This window comes from Scedosporium apiospermum (genome assembly GCF_000732125.1).
Source record: "Scedosporium apiospermum strain IHEM 14462 chromosome Unknown SEQ_SAPIO_0099, whole genome shotgun sequence".
Taxonomy (NCBI): domain Eukaryota; kingdom Fungi; phylum Ascomycota; class Sordariomycetes; order Microascales; family Microascaceae; genus Scedosporium; species Scedosporium apiospermum.
This window is the reverse complement of record NW_015971800.1, coordinates 525,477-551,522: the sequence shown is the minus strand read 5'-3', so window position 1 is coordinate 551,522 and position 26,046 is coordinate 525,477. Positions and strand designations below refer to the sequence as shown.

The 26,046-nt window shown below is 52.3% G+C and overlaps 4 protein-coding genes and 1 pseudogene across 4 annotated transcripts; 2 read left to right on the top strand and 3 right to left on the bottom strand.

Moving 5' to 3' along the window:
- Nucleotides 1-304: 304 nt before the first annotated feature.
- SAPIO_CDS5605 (uncharacterized protein) lies at nt 305-769 on the top strand (the record flags this gene model as incomplete). Its single annotated transcript, XM_016787901.1, has 2 exons — nt 305-571; nt 665-769. 2 exons carry the CDS (start codon nt 305-307, stop codon nt 767-769), a joined length of 372 nt encoding a protein of 123 aa, XP_016642216.1.
- A 676-nt stretch (nt 770-1,445) lies between these two features.
- Nucleotides 1,446-6,997, bottom strand: SAPIO_CDS5604 (uncharacterized protein; the record flags this gene model as incomplete). The annotated part of the gene is made up of 7 exons (XM_016787900.1): nt 1,446-2,040; nt 2,103-5,111; nt 5,211-5,320; nt 5,891-5,988; nt 6,066-6,231; nt 6,298-6,599; nt 6,715-6,997. 7 exons carry the CDS (start codon nt 6,995-6,997, stop codon nt 1,446-1,448), a joined length of 4,563 nt encoding a protein of 1,520 aa, XP_016642215.1.
- A 2,423-nt stretch (nt 6,998-9,420) lies between these two features.
- SAPIO_CDS5603 (Uncharacterized protein) lies at nt 9,421-10,682 on the bottom strand (the record flags this gene model as incomplete). Its single annotated transcript, XM_016787899.1, has 3 exons — nt 9,421-9,846; nt 9,957-10,231; nt 10,304-10,682. The coding sequence occupies 3 exons, from the start codon at nt 10,680-10,682 to the stop codon at nt 9,421-9,423; spliced, it is 1,080 nt and encodes a 359-aa protein (XP_016642214.1).
- A 2,514-nt stretch (nt 10,683-13,196) lies between these two features.
- On the top strand, nt 13,197-15,101 carry SAPIO_CDS5602 (annotated as a pseudogene; the record flags this gene model as incomplete).
- Nucleotides 15,102-16,598: 1,497 nt separating this feature from the next.
- On the bottom strand, nt 16,599-18,593 carry SAPIO_CDS5601 (uncharacterized protein; the record flags this gene model as incomplete). Its single annotated transcript, XM_016787898.1, has 3 exons — nt 16,599-17,187; nt 17,296-17,960; nt 18,150-18,593. 3 exons carry the CDS (start codon nt 18,591-18,593, stop codon nt 16,599-16,601), a joined length of 1,698 nt encoding a protein of 565 aa, XP_016642213.1.
- Nucleotides 18,594-26,046: the final 7,453 nt, after the last annotated feature.

Sequence of the window (26,046 nt, the reverse complement as noted above, 5' to 3'; positions counted from 1 at the left end):
TTCGTGCCCTGTTGACCCCCCCCCCCCGAAAAAAAAAGATTCCGAATTACTTCGTACTTTAAACCCTTATAGCGCATGCTTCTAGTGGTGTGGTGTGTAATATGTTGTTACACTACACTCTTTAGAGCTTTGCCAACAGCCTTGTCTGTCATCTGTGGGGTTCTCAAAAACGCAGAACCCCGCCATGAAACTAGCCTTATTACAAAATAGCTACATTTAATCAACCTCACCTCCACAATTCTTCCACAATCTCATCCACAACACGAACACAACCTTCTGTTGAAATCCCACCACACCACCCACAATGACCGCCAAACCCACCCAAAACCCCGACCAGGAGGAGGAGACCCCAGTCGCCAAGTCCGCCGAGGACCGCAAGGCCGCCAACGCCCTCGCCCACCTCGACGCCCGCGACGAATCCTCTGCCGCGAGCAACGTCGACCAAGATGCCGTGAGCGCCGCTATGAAGACGCTCGGTGGCGGTGCGGCTGGTGCCGGCGGGGCTGGCGCGAAGGGCTTGCCTGTTAGGAATAAGAACGTGAAGGTGGATCAGGCGGATGTTGCGTTATTGGTAGGCTCTCTCCTCTTGTCCTGTGGGGAATGGGGAGTCGGGAATTTAGGAGGATGTATGGCTGGTTCATTTGGCTAACTCTGGGGCTTTTAGGTCGAGGAACTGGACCTTCCAAAGGCGAAGGCGGTGGATCTGCTCAAGGCGCACGAGGGCGATGCTGTTGCGGCCATGAAGGCGTATGTGCAGATTAGGGTATAGATGGATAGAAGGATATTTTTTACAAGCTTTCCGAGTCATATCACGAACGAGGGTATACAAGCGAAGTCAAATGGGTGGACGGAGGCGGTCCTACGTGTGTGTCGAGGATGGATATACTTCATCCGAATGCGAGGAACGACGCCGATTTGACTTGTAATGCCAGCAACTAGAAATGGAAGGAGACTTCAAGGACAGCGGCATCCACGTCGTTCAATGCCTCCTTCGAGTTCATCGCAGCGAATAGCGATCATACACTATCTTGGAAAGAAAGGAGCGAAAATTAGACCCACGTCCAAGGACGAGCCAAAAGCGCAGTTTCAATCTTTCGGAATATCACTTATGACCAAGACCAATGTTCACCCACTCATCGCTCTACCACATACAAGTGAATACAATCTGGTATTGGTTGATAAAAACTCAGAAACAATCCTGTCCGACCATGCCCATTCCCAATTTCCCCAAAAACGCCAAGTAAGAACAAAACAATACAAATATGCCAACACTAAAGTCCATTCTCTCGTCCGAACCGAATCCACGGGAACCAATTAGTTCCCGGGAAGGGAGTCTGGGTTAATCCGGAAAGAGTATAAAAACACACACAAAACCTCCCACACACCAAGTAGATCCGCGAATGGTAATGTAATCCTCACAAGAGGTAAACAAGAAAACACCACGCTCAGTTCCAAGCCTTGGAGAGCGGACTCCCCACCTTAGGCGCAAACTGCAAACTCTTCCTCCTCGCCGCCATTAGCCTCATCATCACCTGCGGATCCTTCTCAGGACTAAACATGTCCCGACCCAACTCCTTGAAGGCATCAGCCGACAACTTCTTCGGCGGGCACGTCCTCGTCAACAAGTCCTGATCGGCAGGAGACCCGCCAGCCTCGGTGGGCGTATCCGGCGTGATATTCTCCACGTAGCGCGCAATGGCGTCGGGTGCAGGAGTCTTAGGAACGGGTGTCAGCATGGCGAGGTGTCGCCAGTCGTCGTCATCGTCGCCCTCGGCATCCTGTTCTCCGTCGAGGGGTGCCGCGAGTTGCTCGGGAGGGGTGCGCATCCAGACGGTGCTGTCGCGGCGGTTGGGGAGAGGTGTGCTGGGCGCCGTCTTGGTGTCGCGGCTTTGCTTGATGGGGCTTTTAATGAGGGTGCCGTTGAGGTTTGCGAGGGCTTTGGGCTCCATGGATTTTCTGCGACGAGCGCCGCCGCGGGGGACGAGGCTCGTGTCGATGCTATATGGCGCTTCGTCGAGCCAGACATTATCCCTTTCGCAACTAGAGAGAAGAATCGTTAGACCTGACATTAAATTGCCTCAGAGGTTTACGTCCCAACTTACTCAAGAACCCAGGTGACACCCACGCACTGCACGACGCCATTGCTCTCGCGAACCCTCTCAAGGGTCCTCTTGCTGCCGTCCTTGTACACGACGTGGGTGATTCCAATCCGCGAAGTCTCCTGGGAGTTCCAATTCCAAGTCTTCACACAGCGAGCCCCCATCTGGGTGAGCAGATCGACAAAGATGCTGCTGGCATCGGCTCCCTCGCTGGTGTGCACATCAACATAGACCACTGCACCCCTAAGCAGGGCCGGGTCGAGGTGCTTGTGGGGGCTGCGAGGTGGCGTGCCTAGAGTCGACCAGAGGTCCGAGTCTCCAGAAGGAGTGTTGGGGGCAGACCGATCCCGATCCTTCTTGGTGGGGGTGTAGGAGATGACAGTGGCACTTCGTTTGACGCCGCTAGGTCGGGAAACTGGCAGACGAGAAACGCTATGGCGCCTCTTCTTAAGAGGGCTGGGGGTAGAATCGTCCGCGGGCTTCAGGGGCACCTTGGACACGGTGTGGAACTCCCTGGCAATTGGTACCCGAGCTGGGGTCTGGGGAGGAACTGCGGGACTCGCTTGCCTGTGGGACTCAATGATCGCAGGATCAACGGGGACCTGGTTCTCGTCACCGTAATCCTGGCTGGCCTCGGATAGAGAGTCTTCATCTTCACCGTCCTGGTTGGCAAGCACCTCGTCCACTTCCTCGGGCGCCATCAGGGACATCTCCTGGGCCTCGGCAACGAGTGCCATGTCCTCATCAGTGATAGGGACATCTTCAAACACCGGATCTATCAGCGCTGCGATATCCGCATCGATAGCGGCCTCGATGGCAGCCTCAAAGTCCTCAACATCCTCCGTGTTCCTTACAGACATTTCGTCCTCAAAGAAGGTTGGCTTGGCCGTGGGTTCCTCAGAGACACGCTTGCTGTTAGAGGAGGAGGCCCTCTTCACAGGGCTAGTAGCAGACCATGCACCAAACTTGGCTACGAGAGGCGTATAGCCGACACCGGACGCTGAAGGCGCAATAGACTTGCCTCGAGAGCCGGCCGAAGGAGTATTGATGGAACGGACGGGGCTTCGCGAGGAGCGGTAAGGTTTGCGCTGGATGCTGGAAGTGAGCTCATCCTCCGACTCATCATCGAGGCCCTGGAAGGGGTTGAGATCCTTCTGGCGAAGACCAAACCCAAGAAGATTTTTCGGAGGTGAGTTAGGAGGGGTGGTTGTGCCAGTGGGGCTCAAAGGCTGCTGCTCTAGGGGCTCAGCCGGAACCAGCTCCTCGACTTGAGGTTCTTCGACGGCCTCAAAGACGTCCGTCATCTCGTGGTCATCAAGCTCAATGGTGCTATCAGACTCCTCTTCCGCCTCTTGGACAGAATTAGCCTCATCGACTTTGACATGCTCCTTTGCCGGAGGGCTCATAATGAGTGAAATCTCATCCTCCGTCACCTCGTCGACAGTAGTCATTTCTAGATCAAGAGCAGGGTTGGCGTCTCGAGGCAGTACAGCCGACAGACGCCCAGGGAACTTGAGACTAGGAAGAGGCTGAGCGAAGAGGTTGCGCTGGACCGGTTGCGGGTCGATATCAGCCTCATCGTCATCCATAAGCAGCTCTGATGGCTTAGCGTGGGACGCAGGAGCCGGTGTCGACAGAATCGTGGGCTTGGTAGCAGGGGTCTGAGCCATATCCTGGCTCACCAAGGAGAGCTTGATAGCCGACATGGGTCGCTTGGCAGGTGACTGCATAAGGGAAGTCCTGAAAGAAGGGGTAGCTGCAGTCGATGGCTCAGGCTTCGACAGGGAAGAGGGCACTACAGCTTTGAGTGCGGATGGAGGAGGTCGCTTGGCTGGGGACTGCAGGAGAGAGGCCTTAAACGGGGTACCAGATCCCGTGGTAGATTTGCCGCCGGCCTTGGCTGTCGATGTCGACAGAAGCTGCACGACATCGGAACGCTTGGCAGGAGACTTCATTGTGTCCTTATAAGGCGAAGGGGGAGGTCGTTTGGCAGGGCTAACTAGAGCCATAGTAAGTTCTGTCTCCTCGGGTACAGCATTGCTGATCGCCAATGCTTGCTTCTCCGCACAAGCCGCGATCTCGACCTTCTTACCCTTGACGAGGGTGCTTGACGCCGGAGGCTTGATGGGGCTCTTGCGAAGGGGTGTCTTCTCCGGCGCCGCAAGCTCATCCTCGGACGGATAATCTCGAGGAGCGGAAAGCTGCGTAATCTTCTTAGGGCTTAACGGGAGCTTCTCGCTCGACTTTGCAGCGGCTCGAGCGGTAGTTCTGGTGGCACGAGTAGTCCTCGTAGCCGTCGTGGTAGCTGCAGACCTGGCAGCGGTAGAAGCAGTAGCCGCCGTAGCCGCAGCTCTTCTCACTGGACGACCTCGAAGTCCGGTAGCGGGCTTAGGGTCTGCTTGCTTAGATTTCGCAGAAGTGACCGGGTCGATATTTTCCTTCTCCGGTTCCTGGAATGTAACAGTCTTCTTGACTGTGGCCTTGGTCGTCGTCGTGGTTGTCGTCGACAGGGCTCGAGAGCGCGTGGTCGTCTTGACCGGCTCGGGCTTGGGTTCCTCATTTTGTTGTGTTGTGACTTTTCTGGGACGGCCTCTTCTGGGTTTTGAGGGCTCTTCCACCGCAGGCTCGGGCTCGACCGCCTTCTTTGCCCGCGTCCTGGTAGCTCTCGCAGCAGTGTTGGAAGCAGGAGCTTTCACTTCAACTGCGGGCTCCTCGACCTTCCTAGGTCGGCCTCGAGGCCGAGCTGTCTTGGCAGGGGCCGCAGTAGCCTCAATTTCGTCCTCGTGATCATTGTCATCAGCTCGCGTTTTCCTCTTGGCCGATGTAGTTCTGGTTGTAGTAGTGGTCGAGCTGCCGGCGGTGCTGGCAGCGGCCTTCGCCTTGGCCGCCGCTGTGACGATTTTGGTGGTTCTTGTCGTCGTCTCTACAGCGTTGGCAGCCGCTCGGGAGCGGGTCATTCGCTTTGGAGGTGAATGGGGATCCATCTCGGGCAGAATCGATGGGGACGCTTGACTAGGTGATGGGGACTCGGAAAGTAAAAAGGGAGTCGAAATATCGTTCTTGGTGGATTAGAATAAAACTGATTCCATTGATGGAAAGAATAGGTTTTACCCTCGGGCCGTCTTGCTGCTGTGGTTAGTAGGAGTGGTTGTTGTCGTTGAAAGGTTGGAGTCTCGGATGGCGAGGTGAAGAGTCCAAGCTTGGTCGAGGTGCTGCAGGCGCTGTTGATATGAGACAGAGAAGCTTCACCAATCCTTGTTTACTTTGAGTGGTCGCGTGTGCCGGTTGCCTGGCAACAGAAAAAGACCCACTCTAACAGTGCACGGCAATTTGAATGGACATTACTTCGTACGAAGTATTGCCAAGCATCTCGGCTATACCTCGGCGTAGTGGGCATTCATTTCGACGTCAGAAATACCTGTCCTTACAGTGTGCTTCATAAAATTGATCGATTGATTTATTAGTGCATGGGAATAACATTGCACTCTTATCCTTCAAATTCCTAGAGTACGATCTGGGAACGATGCTGAACCATTTCGCAGTTATTACGAAGTATTAAGGTTCTTCTCAAGACCTGGAAGTATTCTGCCAGAAGACTTGGCCAAGATTTCGACCAAGTCGATGCAGGTCTCCAGGAGCGAGAGGCATAACACTCGACGTGTTTTTGAGAATCAGCAGAGGGTGCCATACGACAGGAGAGAGCGCATTCACTAGCTCCGAAGCCATGGATCATTGAGAAGCTGCGCGCCCGTCTTCCTATCCTCCGGCCGCCATTGAAGCATTCCCCTTACGAATGTTAGAAATTTCTCCTTCTTCTCGCCTTCGAAGCGCGTTACCGAATTCTCCAAGCTCGCGTCAGAAGGCACGTCGACATCGCCCTTCCATTCTCCTAATTTAAGTGAGAATTAGCATTTGTAGGTCCGGCATCGAGGTTGTGGGCGTCTTTGGAGCAGGAATCAATGTTACCATCTTCAGTAAAGAACTCCATGCTCCGCCTCCCCCTGTGAAGAAGATCGAGAGGCGGAGGCCCTAGCATGCCAACTAACTCGGCGAGATGGGCTCGGGTGGTGTATTTGTTCTTCTTGGGGTCGTCCCCGTAGAATAGGTGTCTGCCCTCAAAAAGGTCCCAAATCTTTTCACAAAGTAGTTAATAAAAGCCATCATCCTCGACAATAGGAACTTGCAAGTTGAGATATACCATGACGCCCACGTTCCATATATCCACGGGATAGCTCCACTCGGTCATCAACATAACCTCGGGTGACCTGTACACATTCGGTTGCGCGTCGTGGTTTCTCTTCACATCCCCTCGAACGGCAGCCCCAAAGTCACTGAGAACGACATCGCCAAAGTCGTCAGGCAAATCGAACCGCCTTGAGACATAGATAGTAGTATCATCCACAATCTTCCTGGGCGACGGGGTCTCAAGTTCATCTTTCGTAAAAGCTGCTAGTACTGACCGATCGACCAGTTCTTGCAAGATGTTGTCGTCCTTGAGGTCTTGTAAAATAGTCAGAGCTTGTAGGAAACGAATGTGGACTAAGTTATCTACCTGTGTGAACGAGGCGGCATTCTGTAGGCAGATAATCGAGAGCAAGAAACAGCTGGGCTAAACCTGCTTTCAAGAGGTCCTCCGTAAATCGATGTGCGGGGTTCCGTAGGAGCATGTCTTTCCAGCTATCCCACATTGGCTTCTGCACAAGACAGTAGTGTTGCCCTTCGTCACGTTCAAGCTTGAATGTGTCCAGAGCAGTCCGGACATGTCGGTAGCCTGGATGCGAAGGGTTGGCCTTAGCGAGATGCGCGCATAGCTCTATCTCATCCTGGCCCACTCCCCGTCTAAAAACGTTCAATGCCACGTATTTATGTTCCCTAAAGGCGTCAGCTTCATGGCTCATCTTTGATCTCAACTTGGTTGACCTAACTGAAGATTACAGGCGAGCCACACGGTAGACGTCGTCCCAAAGCCCAGTTTACCCAGGACCTGGTATTTGGAAGCGTAAACATCACCAGTGTTTACCGGGTAGTATTGTCCAGCCTTGAATTCATCAAATTGCTCTTCCTCAACGATGACCGAATCCTTCACGACGGAAAATCCTGTGGTTGGAAACTGCAGCGGTGTTAAAGGGGACCGTCGCAATGAGTTTTTTATTAAATTGACAAGATATTTCATATCTGTCCGGGGTAGAGAGCTAGCTTGATGGAGGGAGGAAGGAAGAGTGATTTGGATGAAATTGTGATGCTGGGGGATGCCCCCCCGGCCTGTCCCAAGTGTGTGCGCAACATCGATTGATCAGCCCAACACTGCACTCTCCCTCCGACTACAATCTTTTCTCATACCCTTCACTCCAATACTCGTTTCTACCCAGTCTTTCACTAGCCTTGACAGCCATCTATCGTCGGAGCAGCCGTTATTATTATCATTCCGAGCCAAGTTCCGCAAAAATAGCAGATTATACCATATGGATGGTGTGACGGGCTACGTCTAAACATGAGTGTCCCGCAATCCGGATCATCATCAACCTACCCACGCCGATTAAGGCCAACATCTCTTTCACTCAAGCATACCAAAAACCATCCACAATGGCTCCCCTTCTGCCTCACGGATATCGCTCCACCTCCGAATATCATTTCCGAGAGGACCAGGCCGACGCCATTGTTCGAATCGCTGCCTACCACCGTAGAGACCATTGTCTCTCTGTGATATGGTTCTCGCCTCGCGAGCACATCAGGGTCCGTCCGTCAATAGCAACACCTTTCCCGCGACCGTCAAATACAGGGCTCGGCTCCCTCGATCGACTACCCCCCCGAGCTCTTGCATGGCGTACTATTATGTATGGACATGCAATCTCTATTCAATTTTCGACAAACGAATCTCGCATCGAGACAGACAGTAGATTCTCTGAAGCCATATCAGATGGTAGTCGCGCACGCGCTGAACCTTTTCTGCGCGCTGTTACGAACACGGCTTGCCACCGTTGTTTCCCTATTCGACTTTTACTCTGCACTATGCACCAAGGCTTGTAGCCTTTGCGGCGAATTCGCCGGATTCATCTCACTCCTGACATGGACTCGGTGCTGTTTCAAATGCCTCCAAGGCGCCCCGGAAACGGAAGTGAAATCTCTTTCCTCTATCCGGAAGAAATTCCAGCTGGCTAAAGCCGAATTAAACCAGCTGAAGTCATTCAAGACTTTACCTGGGATCTATACGATGGAGGAATCCGAATACAAATCCCGCATTACAGTTGTTTCTAGTTACCAAGCCATGTTGGTTTCCGGACAGCAGGAGCATACGGTACCACAACAATCACAGGACGTGAACGGTCAAAAATTCCGCTTTATAGGATCGTGTGCGCTTCGTTATTATGATAGACAAGCCAACAAAGTCGAACGCGGAATGTCGTGCGCCGGGTGTCAACTCGCGCTCGAAAAATAGATCATTGGCTCTAGAGGAGTGAAATGGACATGTGAGGCCCGTGACAAAGCATACGCGAAAGATGGTTTTTTAGATCATTTTCGATGGTGTGAACAGGCACAGCTCCTATGGAAATCGAGTGGCGAAGGTAGCCACCAACCTTCGGAGCTTCCAGTCGGCGCTCAGAGAGGAGGCTATTTTGACCATAGGGAATCACAAATCTCCAGACTTCCCAGAGTAAACCGATGAACAAGATCGGCCTTGGGGCGCATATCAGCTTTTCTGACATCAAAAGATGTCAATAACCTATCCTGCGAGGCATGGGGCGAGCCGACACCAGCTGCGGTGTGTGGCTAGCCTGCTGACACCCTCTACTATTGGGCCGGTCCCACCAGTCCAGTGGCATTAATCTTCCTGCAAGCGACGGAGTATATTTCTTTCGGGTTGGCGCAATCGCGAAAGCTGCGCGACTGGGGCCGAATACTATGGGCATAGTGGCAACTGACGGAATGCCTGCGGGGAGGTTGATTGGCGATGGCTCAAGTAGTAGAAGATTGGCTGGACGTAAAGCTGCGGGAGTACGTCGCGGTCGCGCATGTACCAAGATACGCATACGTTAACAATAGTCTCGCACGCCTTCAAGGGTGCGTTTGACATCCGCGTTGACACCAGGATCATCTAGCCCCGCCGCGATAACGAAAGAGTCCGGTTAATGCCGCCGGACTCGGGAACGTGCTGCTGAGCCCGCGCAGCAATAGGAGCAGTAGGAATTGCACGGAGTAGGCAGCCTCATTTAAGGCGGGCAAACCATTCGCAGAACCGTCCGATGTCCGCCTGAAGGGTATCGATAGGGAACACTTCCCTAGGCGTAGACACTTCCATCCAACCACCCGCCCAATCCAAGGGTCACAAGGCGACCCAATTCGGTCGACCCATCTGCCGATATGCCCTTCTTCTCCATATATCTAGCAGCTTATCAATATAAGCTCCAGCAGCAGAAAGGTGAAGGATGTGAGCGATAGCACAGTGGAGTTCGAGAAGTCGCCGCGAAGGGGGTTCAATGGTCCGGTTCTCGGTGAGGAAGAGCGTGCGCGTGACGGGAAGTAGACCTCGGACGATAGGAGGAGGGAGAAAGGAGTGGATTTGGTAGGTGTGTGGCTCTGCGTCGGATAAAGGCTGGAAGAAAACCTCAAAGTTACCAAAAAGGAGGTGGAGATTATGGGTCAGCGTGAGAGCGTTCCGCGGCCGGTCGATATCGTCACCTTCAATTAAGTGGATTACACCATTGTCGAACATATTGAGGATACCGAGCGCGGCTTTTTTCAAAGGATGCTAACCAAGATGTCAGTCAAGATGATCCCTTGTCGCCGTGAAATATCAGAGACCAACCAGTTCGGAGCCCTGTTCCACCTTGTAAGTGCATGGGGAAGGATATGAGCCACTTCTAGATCCTCGAAGTGGGATTCGTCTCCAAGCTTATTCCCATCATCATCTGCCGCATCGTCGCGGTTCCTTCTAATACGCCTTGTTGCTTCCGTTACGTCAAAGCGGCGGCTGATTACGCAACGATTGCGGCCGCGGATGAGGCAGTCACCCCGAAGCTCTGACAACCGGCCTGGCGTTCCGACAAAGTCTTGGACCCCTCCTCCTTGCGCTTGCTGTATTGCAGAATGGTACGCCGGGGAAGGCTGAGGCGTCTTCTTGGTAGAAGCTCGTACTAGGAGAATGTCAGCAGAGGCGAACAGAGGAAGATGACAGCCAAGAAGAGGAGAAATTTCTCTAGCCCTACAGGGTAAGAAGAAGTGGTCGAAGAGATGGTCTGCAAAACGGTACAAAGCCGAGCCAAGGGGCTCCTCTAGTTGGCCACTGCCAAAATCTACATCATCTTCATGGTCCATGGAAAGCTCTAGTGCCTGCGCAAAGGCCTGCAGAAAAATATCTTGAGATTCCGCCGAGCGTGCATATTCGTAAATGAGGCGGATGAGCTTCGGGCGGTTGTACTCGTCACTTGGGTTGATGCTCCCCTTCGTACTCGTAGCTTCAAAGTGGTTGATGATGTGATAGAACTTGCGTTTCGCTCGAGCACGCTTGTTTTCTTCCAGCGGCAGCCTCGAGGAAAAATGAATGATGCCCTCAAAGGACGATTGATGGCCGTGGTGGGATGTCATAGTGCCAACTGTTATGGTTGAACAGCGCAACCGTGGTGGATGAGAGTTCTAGTTGGAAGATATCCTCCTCAGCTGCTTCACTGTGACACCGATTACAATCAAGGTACAGCAAGGGACAGCACGAATAAATTATTGATTGGCGCCTGGCTGCTTGACGGACTTGATATAATTGTATTGCCTTTGGTTCTTCGTGCTATAGGACGTAGGCAGTAATGATCCGATCAAACGGGTTGTTGTCTTGTGCCTGTAGTGATAAATGGTCACTCCCCCGCCCAAACAGTGGAGGTTTCCGCGCTATCCAGACAAGCATGGCAATCACTCCCTGTTAATCACTGTATTTTTCCCCCCAGGTAAACTATTGTTTCTTGTCAGATTCCATGACCGCACAGCTAGATATAAAGACAGGACTTTTTGGGGTCTTTTATTTATCCATTAGTCCCTCTTTCTGTTGTTCGTTTTCTTTTGGGAACATGCTCATCTTGTTCGGATGGACATTCGAAAACAAGCTTGTTCACTCCGGGGGAGAAACTTACGTATTGGCGATTAAGCCGGGATTTCGTAAATTCGGCTTCTATGGCCAAGCGGTAAGGCGTCGCACTTGTAAGTTCTCAGGTATGCGAAGATCCATGGTTCGAATCCGTGTGGAAGCAACTTCATTTTTTCGCTTCTCTCATATTTTTTTCTCTTTTACTTTTTTTTTTCTCTTTTTACTTTTTTACTTTTTCTTTTTTTTTTTCATTCTTCGCATCTCGCAGTAATGATCCACGATGACTTGGATCATGTCAGGGTCTTACTGAGAACTGGAGTCGTCCTCATGCCATCCCGTTTCGTCCCGCTTCCCTTTGGTCACATTCCGGGCGAAACCAGTGTTAAACATGTCTGCCCCGCAGACCCTGCAACTCCCATCCCTGCCCATCCCATTGTTAAAGTTCGAAGCCAAGCCACCGAACCCTCAAAAGCCTTTCCGCTCGTCCAGGAGGAAAAGAGAGAAAAGGAAAATGACAAAAAGCATGCACGAGGTTGAGACACCTTGGGTTCTTCAACTACAGGATTTATAATCATAATCTAGCCCCAATACATACTTTGTAGAATAAAAACAGGTAGCGTCAGTTCCGCGGAGGTGGTGCTGTGTGTCAACGGATCCGCCTCTACCCGGAATCAAAGCCCAAGTATCGTGGGAAATCTATCCCTAAAAAGGGCGAGAACCTACATAGCACCAGATCACTTCATCCTGACTGTCTTAAGTCGTACCCGGCCCATGGGTTACCCTCCTACTTCGTACAAACTGCCCTTGGTTTCTCACTCATGTTGGGTGGAAAGAAGAACTCGTTTAATGCCATTTGAGAGTTTTTAGAATACGAAATCCAACTTGTTTCTGAGCCCAGTCCCCGGAAGTGTCGGGCTTGGCCTTTCTGCCACGCCACGTCAAAACCCCCAGTAAAATGCCAAAGCTCTTCGTTCCTGGCTTACAAGTATGCGTAAGGGAATTCAAAAAGTCCCTGCAGTCAGCTTTGTCCAAAGTAGGATCCTTGCCGCGCTCTCACCCCCAACCGAGCCCCTCGATTCGCAAGAAAAGGGCCGCTAGCCGCCGCATGGCAAAAGGCAAGAGGGCTCAGCTGGTTTTCGGTACCGGGGGGTCCAAATTCCCGATGAGGTCACTTGCGGCGCCCGACGCCAGCGCCTCCGGGTTACATGCAGCACTGATCCGGAGCTAACGAAGAACTCTCCCAGCCCTATGCGACCCCATTGATATGTTACCTCGGTACCAGTGTCTAAGACGAAGGAAGGCGTGGATTGGAGCTGGCGGTGAACAGCCCACAGTAAGCAATATGGAAGAAGCCCATAATTGATGCCAAAAGGCTATGCTCCCTCCCCCCCCAAAATACTGCAGCTGTTCGTCCGTTTTACAGCGCTTCATTGGACTGTTTTCGAGGACGGTAAGCTTGTCAAAAAGTGGTATAACCGCTCGTGAGCGTCTAATTTCCATACCGGCACTACGCACCCGTTCGGGAGCTTGGCTGAGCTGCTGCAAGGGTTCGGTCGTCCTAGCAATCCTGAGGTGGGCCAACTGATTGCCTATCCCGGTATAGGTCCGAGACAGGATCAACGCGTCTTTGCCTGCCAAGGGTTACGATGACGAGTTCATCCTGACGGTTGGATGTTGGGACGCTCCAGACATTTGTTCCTTTAGTTCGGGGGAAAAAATAGGATATCCCCATAAGGTTCAATGGAATCCTTCTTCGGATCCCTCCCTTAATGGATCTGTCAATGTTATATTAATACGAGACGTATGCCCATTCAATTTTTATTGAACGTTTCAGACTTGGCGTCAAGCACGAGCCTAGCTCCACTGGAGGGACGTTAAACATCTTAAGCTCTGGAATCCGGCTTTTAACCTCACTTTCCCTTCCCTTTTCGCTATATTTCTTACCTTTAGCGAAAAGCAAGAGGTGGTTAGCAGCCTCTTATTTCCTTTGTGATCGCTCGATTAGGCAAGCTTTAACATCGCGCAGCATGAAGCTCAGCACCGTGCTCGCGCTCGGCGCCGGGCTCATATCTTCCGGCGCATCCGGCCAGACCGAACCTCACGATGATCACCTTCACCTCCCACGCGCCGCGCCGGACTCTCCATCAGGGGGTTATGCGCCGGCGGTCGTCGACTGTCCGTCCTCGCGCCCGGTAGTGCGCCAGGGGTTATCTCTTTCGACGCAGGAGACGGACTGGCTGAAAGCTCGAGACCCGAAGACTAAGATCGCGCTAAACAACTTCTTCAAGCGTGTGAATGTCGCCAATTTCGATTACGCTTCGTATCTCCAGAAGGATAACGCCTATCCGAGGGTAGCGATTGCGGCGTCTGGCGGCGGATATCGTGCGCTTCTCAACGGTGCGGGTTTCATCACTGCTGCTGATGAGCGAACGGGCGGAGACGGAGGAATCTCTGGACTCCTCCAGGCGAGCACGTATTTGGCGGGCTTGTCGGGCGGTGGTTGGCTTGTGGGCACTATTTTCGGCAACAACTTCTCCACGATTCCGTCGCTGCAGAACGACAAGAATGTTTGGCAGTTCCAGGACTCTATTCTCACTGGACCGCCATCCACGGCGCTAATCGGAGTCCTCGACACTGCCAGGTACTGGAGCGATATCCTGTCCCAAGTTTCTTCCAAGGATAAAGCTGGATTCGAAACTTCCATCACAGACTTTTGGGGTCGCGCTCTCAGTTACCAGCTGCTCCGCGGCGAGGAGGGAGGTGTTGCTTACACCTTCTCGTCCATCTCCGACTCGGAAGACTTCAAGAATGGAGACACCCCGTTCCCCATTCTCGTTGCCGACGGCCGTGCGCCGAATACCAAGATCGTCAACCTCAACTCGACCGTTTTCGAGTTCAGTGCTTTCGAGCTAGGCTCGTGGGATCCGACCCTATCCGCCTTCGCGCCCCTGAGGTACATTGGAAGCGATTTCAACGGTGGCTCGATCAATAGCACCGGGCACTGCGTCCGGGGCTTCGACCAGTTCGGCTTCGTCATGGGCACATCGTCATCCCTCTTCAACATGGCCTTGCTTACTACATTCCCGGACACCGTCCCGGAGAACATCGCCAACACTATTAAGTCGTTCTTCACAAGGCTGGACGAAAAGAACAATGACATCGCGCAGTATGTGCCCAATCCCTTCAAGGGGTACAACACCCAGCTCAGCTCCATCGGCACCTCGGAGGAACTCAGCCTTGTCGACGGCGGCGAGGATCTCCAGAACATCCCCCTTCAACCCGTCATCCAGCCTCTCCGCAACGTCGACGTTGTCTTCGCCATCGACTCAAGCGCCGATACGACCTACAGCTGGCCCAACGGCACTGCCCTCCGCGCTACTTACGAACGCTCCATGGATCCCATCGCGAACGGCACGCAATTCCCCGCCGTCCCTGACGATAACACCTTCATCAATCTGAAGCTCAATCAGCAACCCACGTTCTTCGGCTGCTCCGTCGCCAACTTCTCATCTGGGTCGACCGTCCCACCCTTGATCGTGTACATCCCCAACGCCCCCCTCTCCACCTTCTCCAACGTCTCCACCTTCGACCCCACGTACACGATCGAGGAACGTAATGCCATTGTCCAGAACGGCTTCAACGTCGCCACTCGAGGAAACGGAACTTTGGACAGCCAGTGGCCGACTTGCGTCGCCTGCGCCACTCTCAGCCGCAGTTTCGACCGCACAGGCACCGAACCACCGCAGGCCTGTAAAGACTGCTTTAGCCGCTACTGCTGGAACGGAAGTCTTAATACCACCCAAGTGTCCACTTATGAGCCCAGTCTCCTGCTCAACGCGGGCACCACTGAATCGTTGGGTGTGAGGACTGGTGCGTCCGCGTCTCTGTGGCTCGTCGTGGCCGCTACTACTTGGCTTGTTTTCCGGTCGTAAGCTCCGCGGCCGGTTGTGGATGAGAGTCCAAGTTTTCTTTTTCGCTTCTAATGATGCATCTGCACTGCAACTCTTACTTCTCATAGCATTTTTTTTTCCCACTTTGTTTCTGGATTTCCAATAGAATTTGGGTAGGGGCTAATTTGGACAGCATTTGAAGGTTGCGGTTTGGTATTTCGCGAGCGCATTGTCTTTATGTTTTTGGACATACCTGTTTGGGAATAGTGGTAGGCATTCCTGTGTATCCAGAGGAAAGGCTCTCTGCCTTGTATCAAGATTTCACAAATACTTTTTAATCAGATCTAGGGTAGATGAATGAGAGTAAAAGTGCCAACGTCGAACGGCATGGACCTTTGGGATCACACCACGTCTTGAGATCATTGCCGGCAGGCAAACCTGAAGACGGTAGTATATGTCGGGAAAATGGATTATGCCTAAGGTTTCAGTGCAATATCTTCATCTCGATATCAACGGAGGCGTCAGTCAGCTTATCAACGTGCAAACGTGTAACTTGTATTGCATTGCCCAGAATTGATAGAGAGGCAGGAGCACAGGACTTGGTAGTTTGTCCCCTTCATAGATGTAGACAATACATTGACATCGTCGGTAATAAGAAAGAAGGTGCGGCTTTTCGTACGACTCACGGTACTGCCAAGCTCCATGCTTCAAGTCTCGCCTTCTTCTTCAAGGCGCCCTGGTCCGGCGTCTGACGAGACGGCGACAAAGCGACCAATATCGGTAAGTGCAATACCGTATATCAAAGACCGGCCCCCACACCTGGCAGCTCCGGATCATATCAAGACCAGAAGCAGCCAGGCGACAAAGAATATCTCTAGTGCCATAAAAGTGATCATTTTATTTGGTATTCATTCATGCTTGTACTATAGGATGCCAGTCTCATTACCTCCACGCCTAACATATGCTATCACTCAAAAACTCCAATATCAATCTCTCAGGAACTGCCATTTCTGAAATGCTGTGCCCTCTGCGAACCGTAACACATGTATTCAATCAAAAGAGAAGACGGAACGAATTGGGCAAACTCTGATGAAACCAAAGGAAACGAGGGGAGTGTCACACACAGAATATGAAATAGACAAAGAACCTGATGCGTCCCCGATGTGTACAAGAATGGCAAGTATATAACAGCTATGAAAATTGAGAAGAGAGAGTTAAATATTTTTTTTCGTCTCAGTCATGGACTCATCTCATATACTCGGGGGTTGTGTAAGCCAGACAGCAGCAAACATCGTCCCCTTCAAACCATCAACGCTCTTCACCCCAAGATGCGACTACATAAGGAAATCGAATCGGCCACCAGACCCCCAAGTGCTCCGTTTTGAGTATTCGTCGTCTATGTTCTGGGCATCGTAGGTATAACACTTGGTCCTCGACTCCGACGACAAAACGAAAAAAAAAAAAAAGAGGGGGGGGGGGGGGGGGGGGGGAAGGAAAAATAATAGGTAGCTGACACGGACAATAGAACCCTACTGGTCTCTATTTGAGCAACGGGAGCTGGCCCTCGACCTTGACATCCCGGACACCATCAGGCATCACACGTAACCACTCTGCCCAGTTCTCGATGTCGAAGAAATCATCCTTCAGCCGCATCGACAGATGAATCTGGGGGCCCATGTGGTCCGCCGCGAATGGTAGGCTAGTCCTGTGGAGACGGCACAGTTGGATAGAAGGAAGTCTGGGATTGCCCGTAATCTGTAAGTGGAGAGGAGCAGGAATGCTCGATATCCATTCACGTTCGGGATTCTGGTCCTGGATCATCTTTGGATACATGGATAAAAGCTTGGCATGCAGGTGGGCTGCCGTTAACGAGTTATGGTTGGGCCCCCTGGCCTTATTTCGAAGCTCTTCTGTTAGGGCTCTGGTGAATGCGCACCGATCGAGCAACTGGAAATGCTCTTCGGATGAAGCGGCGGCGATCAGCTCCAAGACGCCCTGCTTCCTCTCGACGTTTGGCGAAGGATAATACGCTGCGTCCATGATGATGAGCGTGTCTGAGCAGGCCTCTTCCAAGATCTGCTGGATACCGCTCCACCGTATGGTTGACGCCTTTTCCCTGTCACGGGAACTACATATATCACCCAGTTAGTCCCATGCGACACAACAAAATAGAACGGCTAGATTCGGATCACTCGCATGATCCTTCTGCGAAGGGAATATGTATTGCGTATCTTACCTTGCAAGTACCATCTCTTTATTCCGGTCGAGATAGGTGTGCCCATTGTAGTAGAGAATTTTTAGGACATCGCGTTGATCCCGGTCATCCGCGAAGGCGGTTATCTGCTGCAGGAGCCAACGCAGCGGATTCCTACACTCATCCGAAGGCGACGGGATCTTCTGTTTTTGAAACGTATACCTGTACTGCTTGTCGAAGACATCGGCCAGGTCCTGCACAGTCGCACTCAGCACTTCGTCATCGTCATCTTGCCAGTAGAGAAGGAGCGCTTGTGCCGCTGAATAGCGCCCCCGGTGGGGGGTTGAAAAGATTCGCGAAGCGTGGCTTTCGAGGACAGCTCGGAGGCTGTCGATGCCCGGCACTGCGGGGGGTTTTCCGGATGGGAGAGGCGTGCGAAGCCGTGACTCGCTCTGCGGAGGTGATTGGGTAGGGCTTTGTGCGGGCCCAGAGTCAATATCCATAGCATCTGAGGAGTCTCTCCTGAAGACAGCGTTGACATGGTTGTTGTGATTTAAAGGGCTGTGGTTTGTCGTCGGTGCTGGGCTGATCGGCCTAGCGCCTGTTAAAGGCGCAATGTCTGGAATATTCGGGCTTAGCGACCGGTGATATTTCTGATATTTCTTCACGGCATCCTCCCAGGTCATATTATGGTGACTTGGGTGGCACTATAACTCAGAACGACCACAGCAAGAGGTACGATGTTAGCGAGCTCCTTGAACCACAAACCGGCCGTTGGTGCGGCGGCTTATAGGCAGCATTGCGCTTGCGCCGGATAAAGGAAAAGAAGAACGAAGAACGGCGAAGTGGAATTTGGGGTTTATGTAAACAAGTCATGCACGGGGTACAACACTTACTGCGACACGACGTCTTCGGCACTCAGAGCAGGCGCCTAGCTTTCTGATGAGAGCGGCCTTCTCTCTTTGTTGCTGGGACAAGGGACCAGTCCGCCTCCTGCTGGCGCGACGGTTGTTAGAGAGGTCGGAGCCATCCTTGACAGAGAAAATGGACTGGTGCGGAGTGGGGGAAGTTTCGGCACTATACGATGTGTTGCTGTTGGCACCCTCGACCGACAGACGGGCAGTCCCGGGCGCCGTGGAGGTCCCGGAGGCCTGGGTGGAGATAGAGGAAGCGGTATCCTTTCTCAATGGTGGCGAAACCGACTGGCTATGGGTAGGGGTCGGAGGCCGTGGCTGCTGAGTTGAGCCGCCTGGAGGACCGCCGTGCCCGGGCGGAGGGGCTGGGGACCTCGATTCATCGGTCTTCGGGGGCGCCTCGGCCAGGCTCGGAGCTGGGTGCATGCTTGATTCCAACTATCTACAGCTCTCCACAGCACATTATAAAGCAGCGGCACGTCGAGGGGAGGAAGGAGGAGGCGGCCGAGTTGCGGAACTAGGCGGCGCGAAAGAAGGTCGTTTGAAGCGAGGTGGAATCGGTTCGCGCCGCAAACGCGAAGGGGCCGGAAGGGGTAGGAGGGAGGAGGAGAAAAGAAGGCGGATGGGGACCCCTTCCCAAGCACCAGAGGGTAGAGTGACAGGGAGAAGTAAAAGGAAGATCGACGCTGGAGGTGAAGGTGTGGGAGGGAAGATTATCCAAGAAAAAAAAAAAAGAGCAAAAAAAAAAACCTAACGGCTATGGTGGGGGCGGGGGTGTGCACAGAGGTTAAAGAGCCAATGCGCCAGAAATAGGCGCGCTCTATTATCAGATTATCCCGGGCGGATGACGCGAATTCTCGGTTGACGGGGCCGAAAAGGAAGTGAAGATTCTGGGAAAAGTGTGGCACATCCAAGTACCGGTGTGAGCGTAGATGGGTGGGCGGATGAGATTGACCGAGAACCGCACGGAGGCGTCTGTTCTGCCCAAGCTAAGGTTTCAATTGATGTTGCTCTTTTGTACGTGCTACAAGGCGAGTTTGGGCCGAGAACACACGGGTCGAGCTGGCAATGAGTGACGGGGTGTCGGAGCGATGAAGTATGCTGGAACTATAAAAATAGAGCAGCGAGGGAGACAACCGGGGCGGGATGAGTTTCAAGCATAAAGCTACTCTGAGCTGCTGGCTGCTGGTGCTGCTCTCCTTGCAGAGGACCGACCGCCTCTGGCTTCTTGGGAGGGGATTTGGGATGAACGTGTAATTGATACAAGGTTCAATGTGGCTTTATTTCTCCCCTCTTTTTGTTTTTCCCTTTTTTTTTTTTTTCCCTCTCTTTTTTCTTATTCTGCTTCTGATTTTCCTGTTCCCACTCTCGCTCCAACGCCTCTCTAGCGAGTTGCTCCTCTTCGCGCCTTGGTGCTTTTTTATGGGGATGTTTTATGCCGAGAGGTGTGAGGGTCAAGGTGGGAGCACAAGCGGTACTTCTTCACCTCAACTTCGTTCGACCGAGACCGAGGCAGGGAAGGGAAGGGTATTTCGTACGTCAGATCGAATTTTCAAGGTCAATGGTGGGTGGGGTGGGCCTAGACCCCGATGCCCGGGGCAATGAGCCTCTGAGCTAACTAGTGTAATAATTGGGGAGGGGGATATCGCGTGCACCGGCCAGGTCACCGTTGACCGGAGGGAAGTCGACGATGCTGACAACCGTCGAAGAGGGCGGCAGAGTGGCGGAGAGAAGAGGAGTTGCCGGCAAGGGGGGGTGGTTGTCGTTCGAATGATGCTAGTGCCCACCTATGAAGTATGCCAATGCCCATGCCAACCCAGTGCTAACGCCAGCGCCAATGCCAATGCCAGGGGCGGGAGACAGAGAAGGTCCCTGCAAACTAGACCCGGAGCCAAACCTAACACAGCGATGCGCGAGATTTTGATCCAGGTCTCGTGGGTGTCAAGGAAAACGGATGGAACCCCAGAGCCAAGACCAGCACGGACTGTGTTAGTGTCCACTGCTGAGCGGAGCAGAGGCGCGTACTTCGTACACAGTTATAGTAGTATAGGCCTAGCCAGGCCAACCCGCGTAAGAGGCAGGTAGTAGACGGCAGTGGGAGAGTTTAATGAAAAATAAGGTGATAAGTGCTAAAGTCAATGGAAACGAGAGCCACAGCAGAAAAGAGCAAGTCGTATGTTCAGGCCAAAGGCAGACCGGCTGGAGATCCCTGGATAAAATAGAAATAGCAACGGAAAGACGGGTGGAACTGGTGAGTTCCCGGCGGCAGGACGCAAGGACGACTAAAGGCAAGCAGGGTAGGGCGTGAGGTATGGGCGGGTTGGGGGGTCAAAGGAGCCTAGGTCAGGTAGTGGTGTGCGGGTCGTGATGAAAGTTGAGAGAGCAAGGGATCAATTCAAATTGTTGCGCATCGAATTGGAGGATGTGGGGGAGGGAAATGGGTCAAGGTCAAAGTCAATGGTACAATTGGACAATTGCATTTGATCGAATGTACGAAGTAGTTTACAAAGTACTCGCCGTCGTGTTTCCAAGGATGAGGTAGACTTTGGCAAGGCCCAAGTTTCCTTCACCAGTTGAGTCTGTGGGGAATATCGGGAGCGGCGATGTAAACAGCAGGAGCGGAGGGGGGAACAAAAGAAAAAGATCAAAATAAGGTGTACCGGTGAAGTCCGAGTAGACTGGACATTACGTACCAGAATAACTGTAGGGAGGTTTCTCGTACCTGTACAGCATTCCTGTGAAAGAACGCCGTCCCTCGCTTTCCCTTAGCCGCCGATTGCGTCGCGATAATTGGAAAGCGAGGGGCTGATGGGGCGGGGGCGGGGTGGGACAGGGATGCCCACCGACTGAACAGCAGGTGAGGTTCCATGCCGAGAATACTTCGTGGGAAGCTTGGGCAGTTTGTAAAGACCAATGACAGCGAGGGTGATTGCAAGTGTTCGAAGTACCCTCCAGCACTATTCCGGGTACATGTGTACACTACTGGGCTACTGCTCAACAGGACCATGTGTGCCTTCCTCCATCCCAGCAACACTCTCCATCAACAAATCATCTTCACCAGTAAGCTTCGCTCGTCCTTCCCTCAATACCCTGCCGGCCTGTATAAACGTGCAGATGATGCTGGACGAGGGTATAATTCGTAAAAAGTAGAGGCTATCAATTCCTCCATCAACCACTTTCCTTGTGCGCAAATATTGACAGATGTAGTTTTCGCAACACACTGCTAGCAACTTTCGGGAGCCGGAACCGGCAACATCTGAGCAAATGAATGTTGCGGAGCCTAATCTACCTTCTCAACCATATCGGCGCCAGCTGGATCGAAGTCACCGACTGAAAATTTCCTCGAAGCACATGGACACCACACCCTAGTGTACTTGTAGCCCCGCGCAAGTACCTTCGTATTCTGGAGAACACCATTCCACTTGCTTCGTACTCCGTACCCGAGTGTATGACAGTATCGAGTTCCTCTTTTGGTGTTGCTCTATTTCTCTCACCGAGAGGGAAGGTGCCGCTTTGGAAGTTCATCACCAGCCAATGGCGCCCGCGGTACTTTTCTAAGTCCATAGGTCTAGACGGACGGGATGGCAGAGCACACACGGATCTGGAGGCCACTTCGCCCCGATCACGTCGTTGACAATCATTGATGTATTACTCGGAGCTCAATGAGATCATGGTACTTTCAAGCTACAGTATTATTGCATGACAGCGAAAGGGATGCCGTTTACGTTTGTCACACGCACCCTGCCGAGGACTTCGTGTGAAGCATTTTGCCGCCTCACGTCCGGTCCGAATGGTCAGGGGTTTCCCCGGAGTGCACGAAGGGCAATGTCGGAGCTGGAGTCTGTCATCAGCCGGAAGATATTCTCCTTTCTTGGCTGTACTTAGATCAGGTGCTCCTTGGGAAGGCTGGAAGGAGTGAAACAATGGGGATTTCTCCAAAGGAAAGAGGTACACTACTTCCTTCCCATTTTAGATCGCCTATGAGGACCCCTCGTGGGGTAGAACTGGGGCTCCCAAGTTTAGTTTGTGCTTTCCATGCTGTGACGACATCGGCGTAAATTTCTCACTTGTAGCGTTGCACCTAACCAAGTTCGAGACGCGCCAGGCCAGACTGAGCTCTGGACCTTCCTGTTCATGCCTGGCGAGGAGAGGACGAAGTGGGCTATGTGCCTTCTGTGCAATTAGGAGAGCCACTGAGAGCCCAGAAAACCCATGTGAGAATCTCTTCCGTGCTTGACCAATGTAGCTGGAGCTTGAGATCCAATCCTATGAAGGTGTTATAAATATATTCCCCACGATGGGAGGCGGCATGACAATATCGACCTCCAACACCCTAGGATCGGCATTAAGAGAGGATCGGGCAATATTGGATCTCCGATCTTGGCCGTCTATCTGCTTCAGTATGATAGCTGGCTATTCGCCGGCTGAAGAGGCTCTTCCGCTCCAAATACCTCCGGCAAGCTCCTATGTTCCTCGGTTCGGTGAACTACGGAGGCAGACAGAGGCGCCCAGCCTCCTAAGCAGCGCAATGTGCGTTGATCATGATCATGGTCTGGCATTGTTACCCAATAGTCATCAATCTTCCAGGAGAATGGTTCCTGATTTAGATTCCCATCTTTGCGAGCTCCAAGTCAGAAGAAGCCACGACGACGCTCAAGCCGAGCGTAAGAACTCGGAAGAAAGCCAAGACCTAATTAGACAAGAGAAAGGACTCGACGCTTTGACTGGATTCGGGGTAACAATCTATTTATTCCCCCCGCTTTATTAGGGCATGCTTCGTCGCCAGGCCTGGCGAAGCTCTGATGCTACGACGCGATACACTTCAACTTCGTATGACCAATGCTTCACCAAAATGGTTCCGGAACGGTCACAGAGTGTTCGCCTCCCTCGCCTGCCAATCGTGAACCTCACCGGGACTTGCCGCCAGTCTCACCGCAAACTTCCTCCATCCGATAGTGAGACCTACGCTAACCTGACCGGGACTGGGTTCAGGGTTTCAGAGTCGGCAAGGGCACAAAAGCCACGACAAGACAGCCGATTACTCACGCACAGAGGTTGCACTTGTCAATTTATTGGAAGAAGCGAAGGGTGCTCGGGACTTGGCCCACCCTAACGTCATATGGGGTCCGGGGATGGCGTGGGGAGGGGGCCTGGCCCAGCCATGCTTCGTTTGCTTTCCATTCTCTCATTCCGACCCCTTCCGTAGCTCGATCACAAGAAGCAATGGTCTATGTCCGTTGTCGTCTCCAGACCAAACAGCACAGGAAAGCCATTTCCACTACATAAACCATGGCCAAGGGATGCATGAGATTTTCCCAGCTGTCATGATAGGGAGAGTGGAGCTTCTCAATCCCCCCCATCCCTCAAGACCACGACCCTTGATCAACATGAGTTTGACAAGGAATTTGGTCCCCCATCGAGCTCCGTGGAAAGTGCCTCAGGCTCTCACCAACCTTCGCGTGGAGGCTGCTCTCAAGTAAAGCCAGAAACGCCTGCCTGTCACTCATCACCATGGGTGCTTGCCACCACTCATCTTCAACCTTTGGTTCTGTATCATATGGTTCCGTGATCTGTACTTGGTTTTCCCCTTATCCCCCCCTGTCTTTTGATTTTCTCCTTTCCCTTTTCTCTTCTATTTTATGCCCCTTTTCCCTTTTTGTTTTGTTTTGTTTTGTTTTGTTTATTTTTTTTCTCTTTTTTTTTTTCTCAACTTGGCTTAACCTGATGCTGCTCCACTCTCCCTTCATCCTCGGCTTATAGGGACATGTGCAGTACTTCGTACTGCACTTCCACCTGTGTCCTTCGGTCCATTATTGGATGCGGGGGGACCCCCACGGAGATGGCGCTAGGTAAAAGAATCGGTGAAGGAGAGGCATGGACAGACAAGTGTACCAGGCAGCTCATGCCTGGCCCGGCTCTTCTGTGCACTACTTGTCCAGTGTCAATGTTGTGTCTCGCTTTTATTGACGACCTGTGCGAAATCGCAGGAGGGGGTGTGCCATCCACTGTCACCAACACTGACCTATAGAACATTCAGGACCCGTCAATCTATGTTCGTTGTTACCACTCACACCCCTCTTGTTGCCCCTTCCTGCGTCGCATATGCAAGCAAGACTTGCACGTCTATTCGACTACACTAGTGTGCGGGTTTTATTACTCGTTGCCCCGCCTTAGAGCATGCGCCACTATAACACAACGCTGCACTGGAAGTGACCATGGAAGTACTTCGTAGTTTACACGGCAAAAACTTGATCAGGCCAACCGATGTAGCATGGGATGGAGTATACGGTAGCGCCGTTTGAAACATCTAGGCTTTTCACCTTATTGCTATTGGTTTAGTGTTTGGTATGTCTTTGCAAAGTGTCTTTTTAAGCGTAAAAAAAAGGTTCCTTCAGCCTAACCTCCTCGATAGCCTCCTTTGGAGTTCCCTGTTGGTTCTCTTTACCAGGAAGAGATTAAAAAAGAAAAAAAAAAAAAAAAAAAAAAAAAAAAAGAAAAAGAAAAAAGAGCGAAAAGAAGCGAGTCTACCCCGACGAAGTGCGTGTGTGTGTTCTTCCTATTTCTTCATGTCCCGAAAGAGGGGTACGCTATGGTATTCTTGACCGACGGAACAATCTGAGAAAGGCTAAGGACGGAGAAGAGCCGTGATCGCGGGCCTTCTTCCGGGAGTGGCGCTCAATCAGGAGATGGCAGTTGTACACTACCGCCTGTGCTGGCACGGTACCTGTGCGGTTGGTTGGTCCTGTCCATCCCTGAAATAATGCTAACCCGTCCAACGCTGAGTTTTGACACTGGTGACTCTGCAGAAAGTCACCCCAGCTCTCTCCGTTTCGGCCGACATCCCAGCTTTGAGGTGCATGAATGAGGACGTTAGCCAGCGAAAGCGCGATACAGCTTACCTGCGCAACCAGTGCCGGGCCATTATGTATTCCACGGCAATCGTTCGCTGATCCAAGTTAAGGCATACATAATACGCAGTTCTGGCCTCCCCAGCCTCTCAGCTCAGGCAGTACCTCAACTGAGGTACGCCGTCCTCTTAACTGTCCTCTTAGGACGCGTGCGCTCGAGAGCCTCGCCAACGATATTTGCCTTTAGCGCGGGTGATGCGTTGTGCGATCACTTCGTAGATCCAGGATTCACTGATGGAGGGGGCTGGAGGGAAGCTGGTCGCGATGGACAAGGATCGAATCTCCCCAGCCTTCTATCTGCAGGAAATTCCGCGTGAGTGGATAATCTTCGTGCTATCTGGATCCAAAAATACCCATACTTTCTTCATATTTTCTCAGCTCTCCGGGACATATCCTTGTTCCTCTGGATTGTTTGCTCTTCATTGGGGTCGCGGAAGTGATAATACCCCTCCTAGTGCATGGAGATGCCCTGCACCTACTTCGTAGCGCGGAGTACCCTGTTTCCTATCCATTCACCCTTTCCACCCTTCTTCAAGAGGCACTGGTCTACGAAGTACCCAGCCCTGTATAAAATAATATTGTCATTCTAAAGATGTCAGGTGTTAGCCACTTGGCTTATTGTTAGCCAAACATGCACACCGAGGTCACTGCATATTTGTTTTCCCCCTCCCAAGCCGAAGAATGTGGTAGTGAAAGGGCAAACGATGTATTGACGCCTCTGAAGAATTGGGCGCCTGCACGAGTTATTGATATGTCAGACGGCGCCCCCTGCCAGCCACCTTTGGCCACCTTTGAAAGAAAATAACTCCCGACGCCGGTTTAGTGTGAACTTGAAGGTGTGAGGTACCGAAAAGGAGGATTTTCTGCGCATCTTGCTCGTTCAGGTCGACGAGGGAACTTGTGTTGATGGAGGGGGCTGTTGGGGCTGAGGTGGTTTTCCGTCTGGCCGCCGCGCCTTACGGGCATTTTCC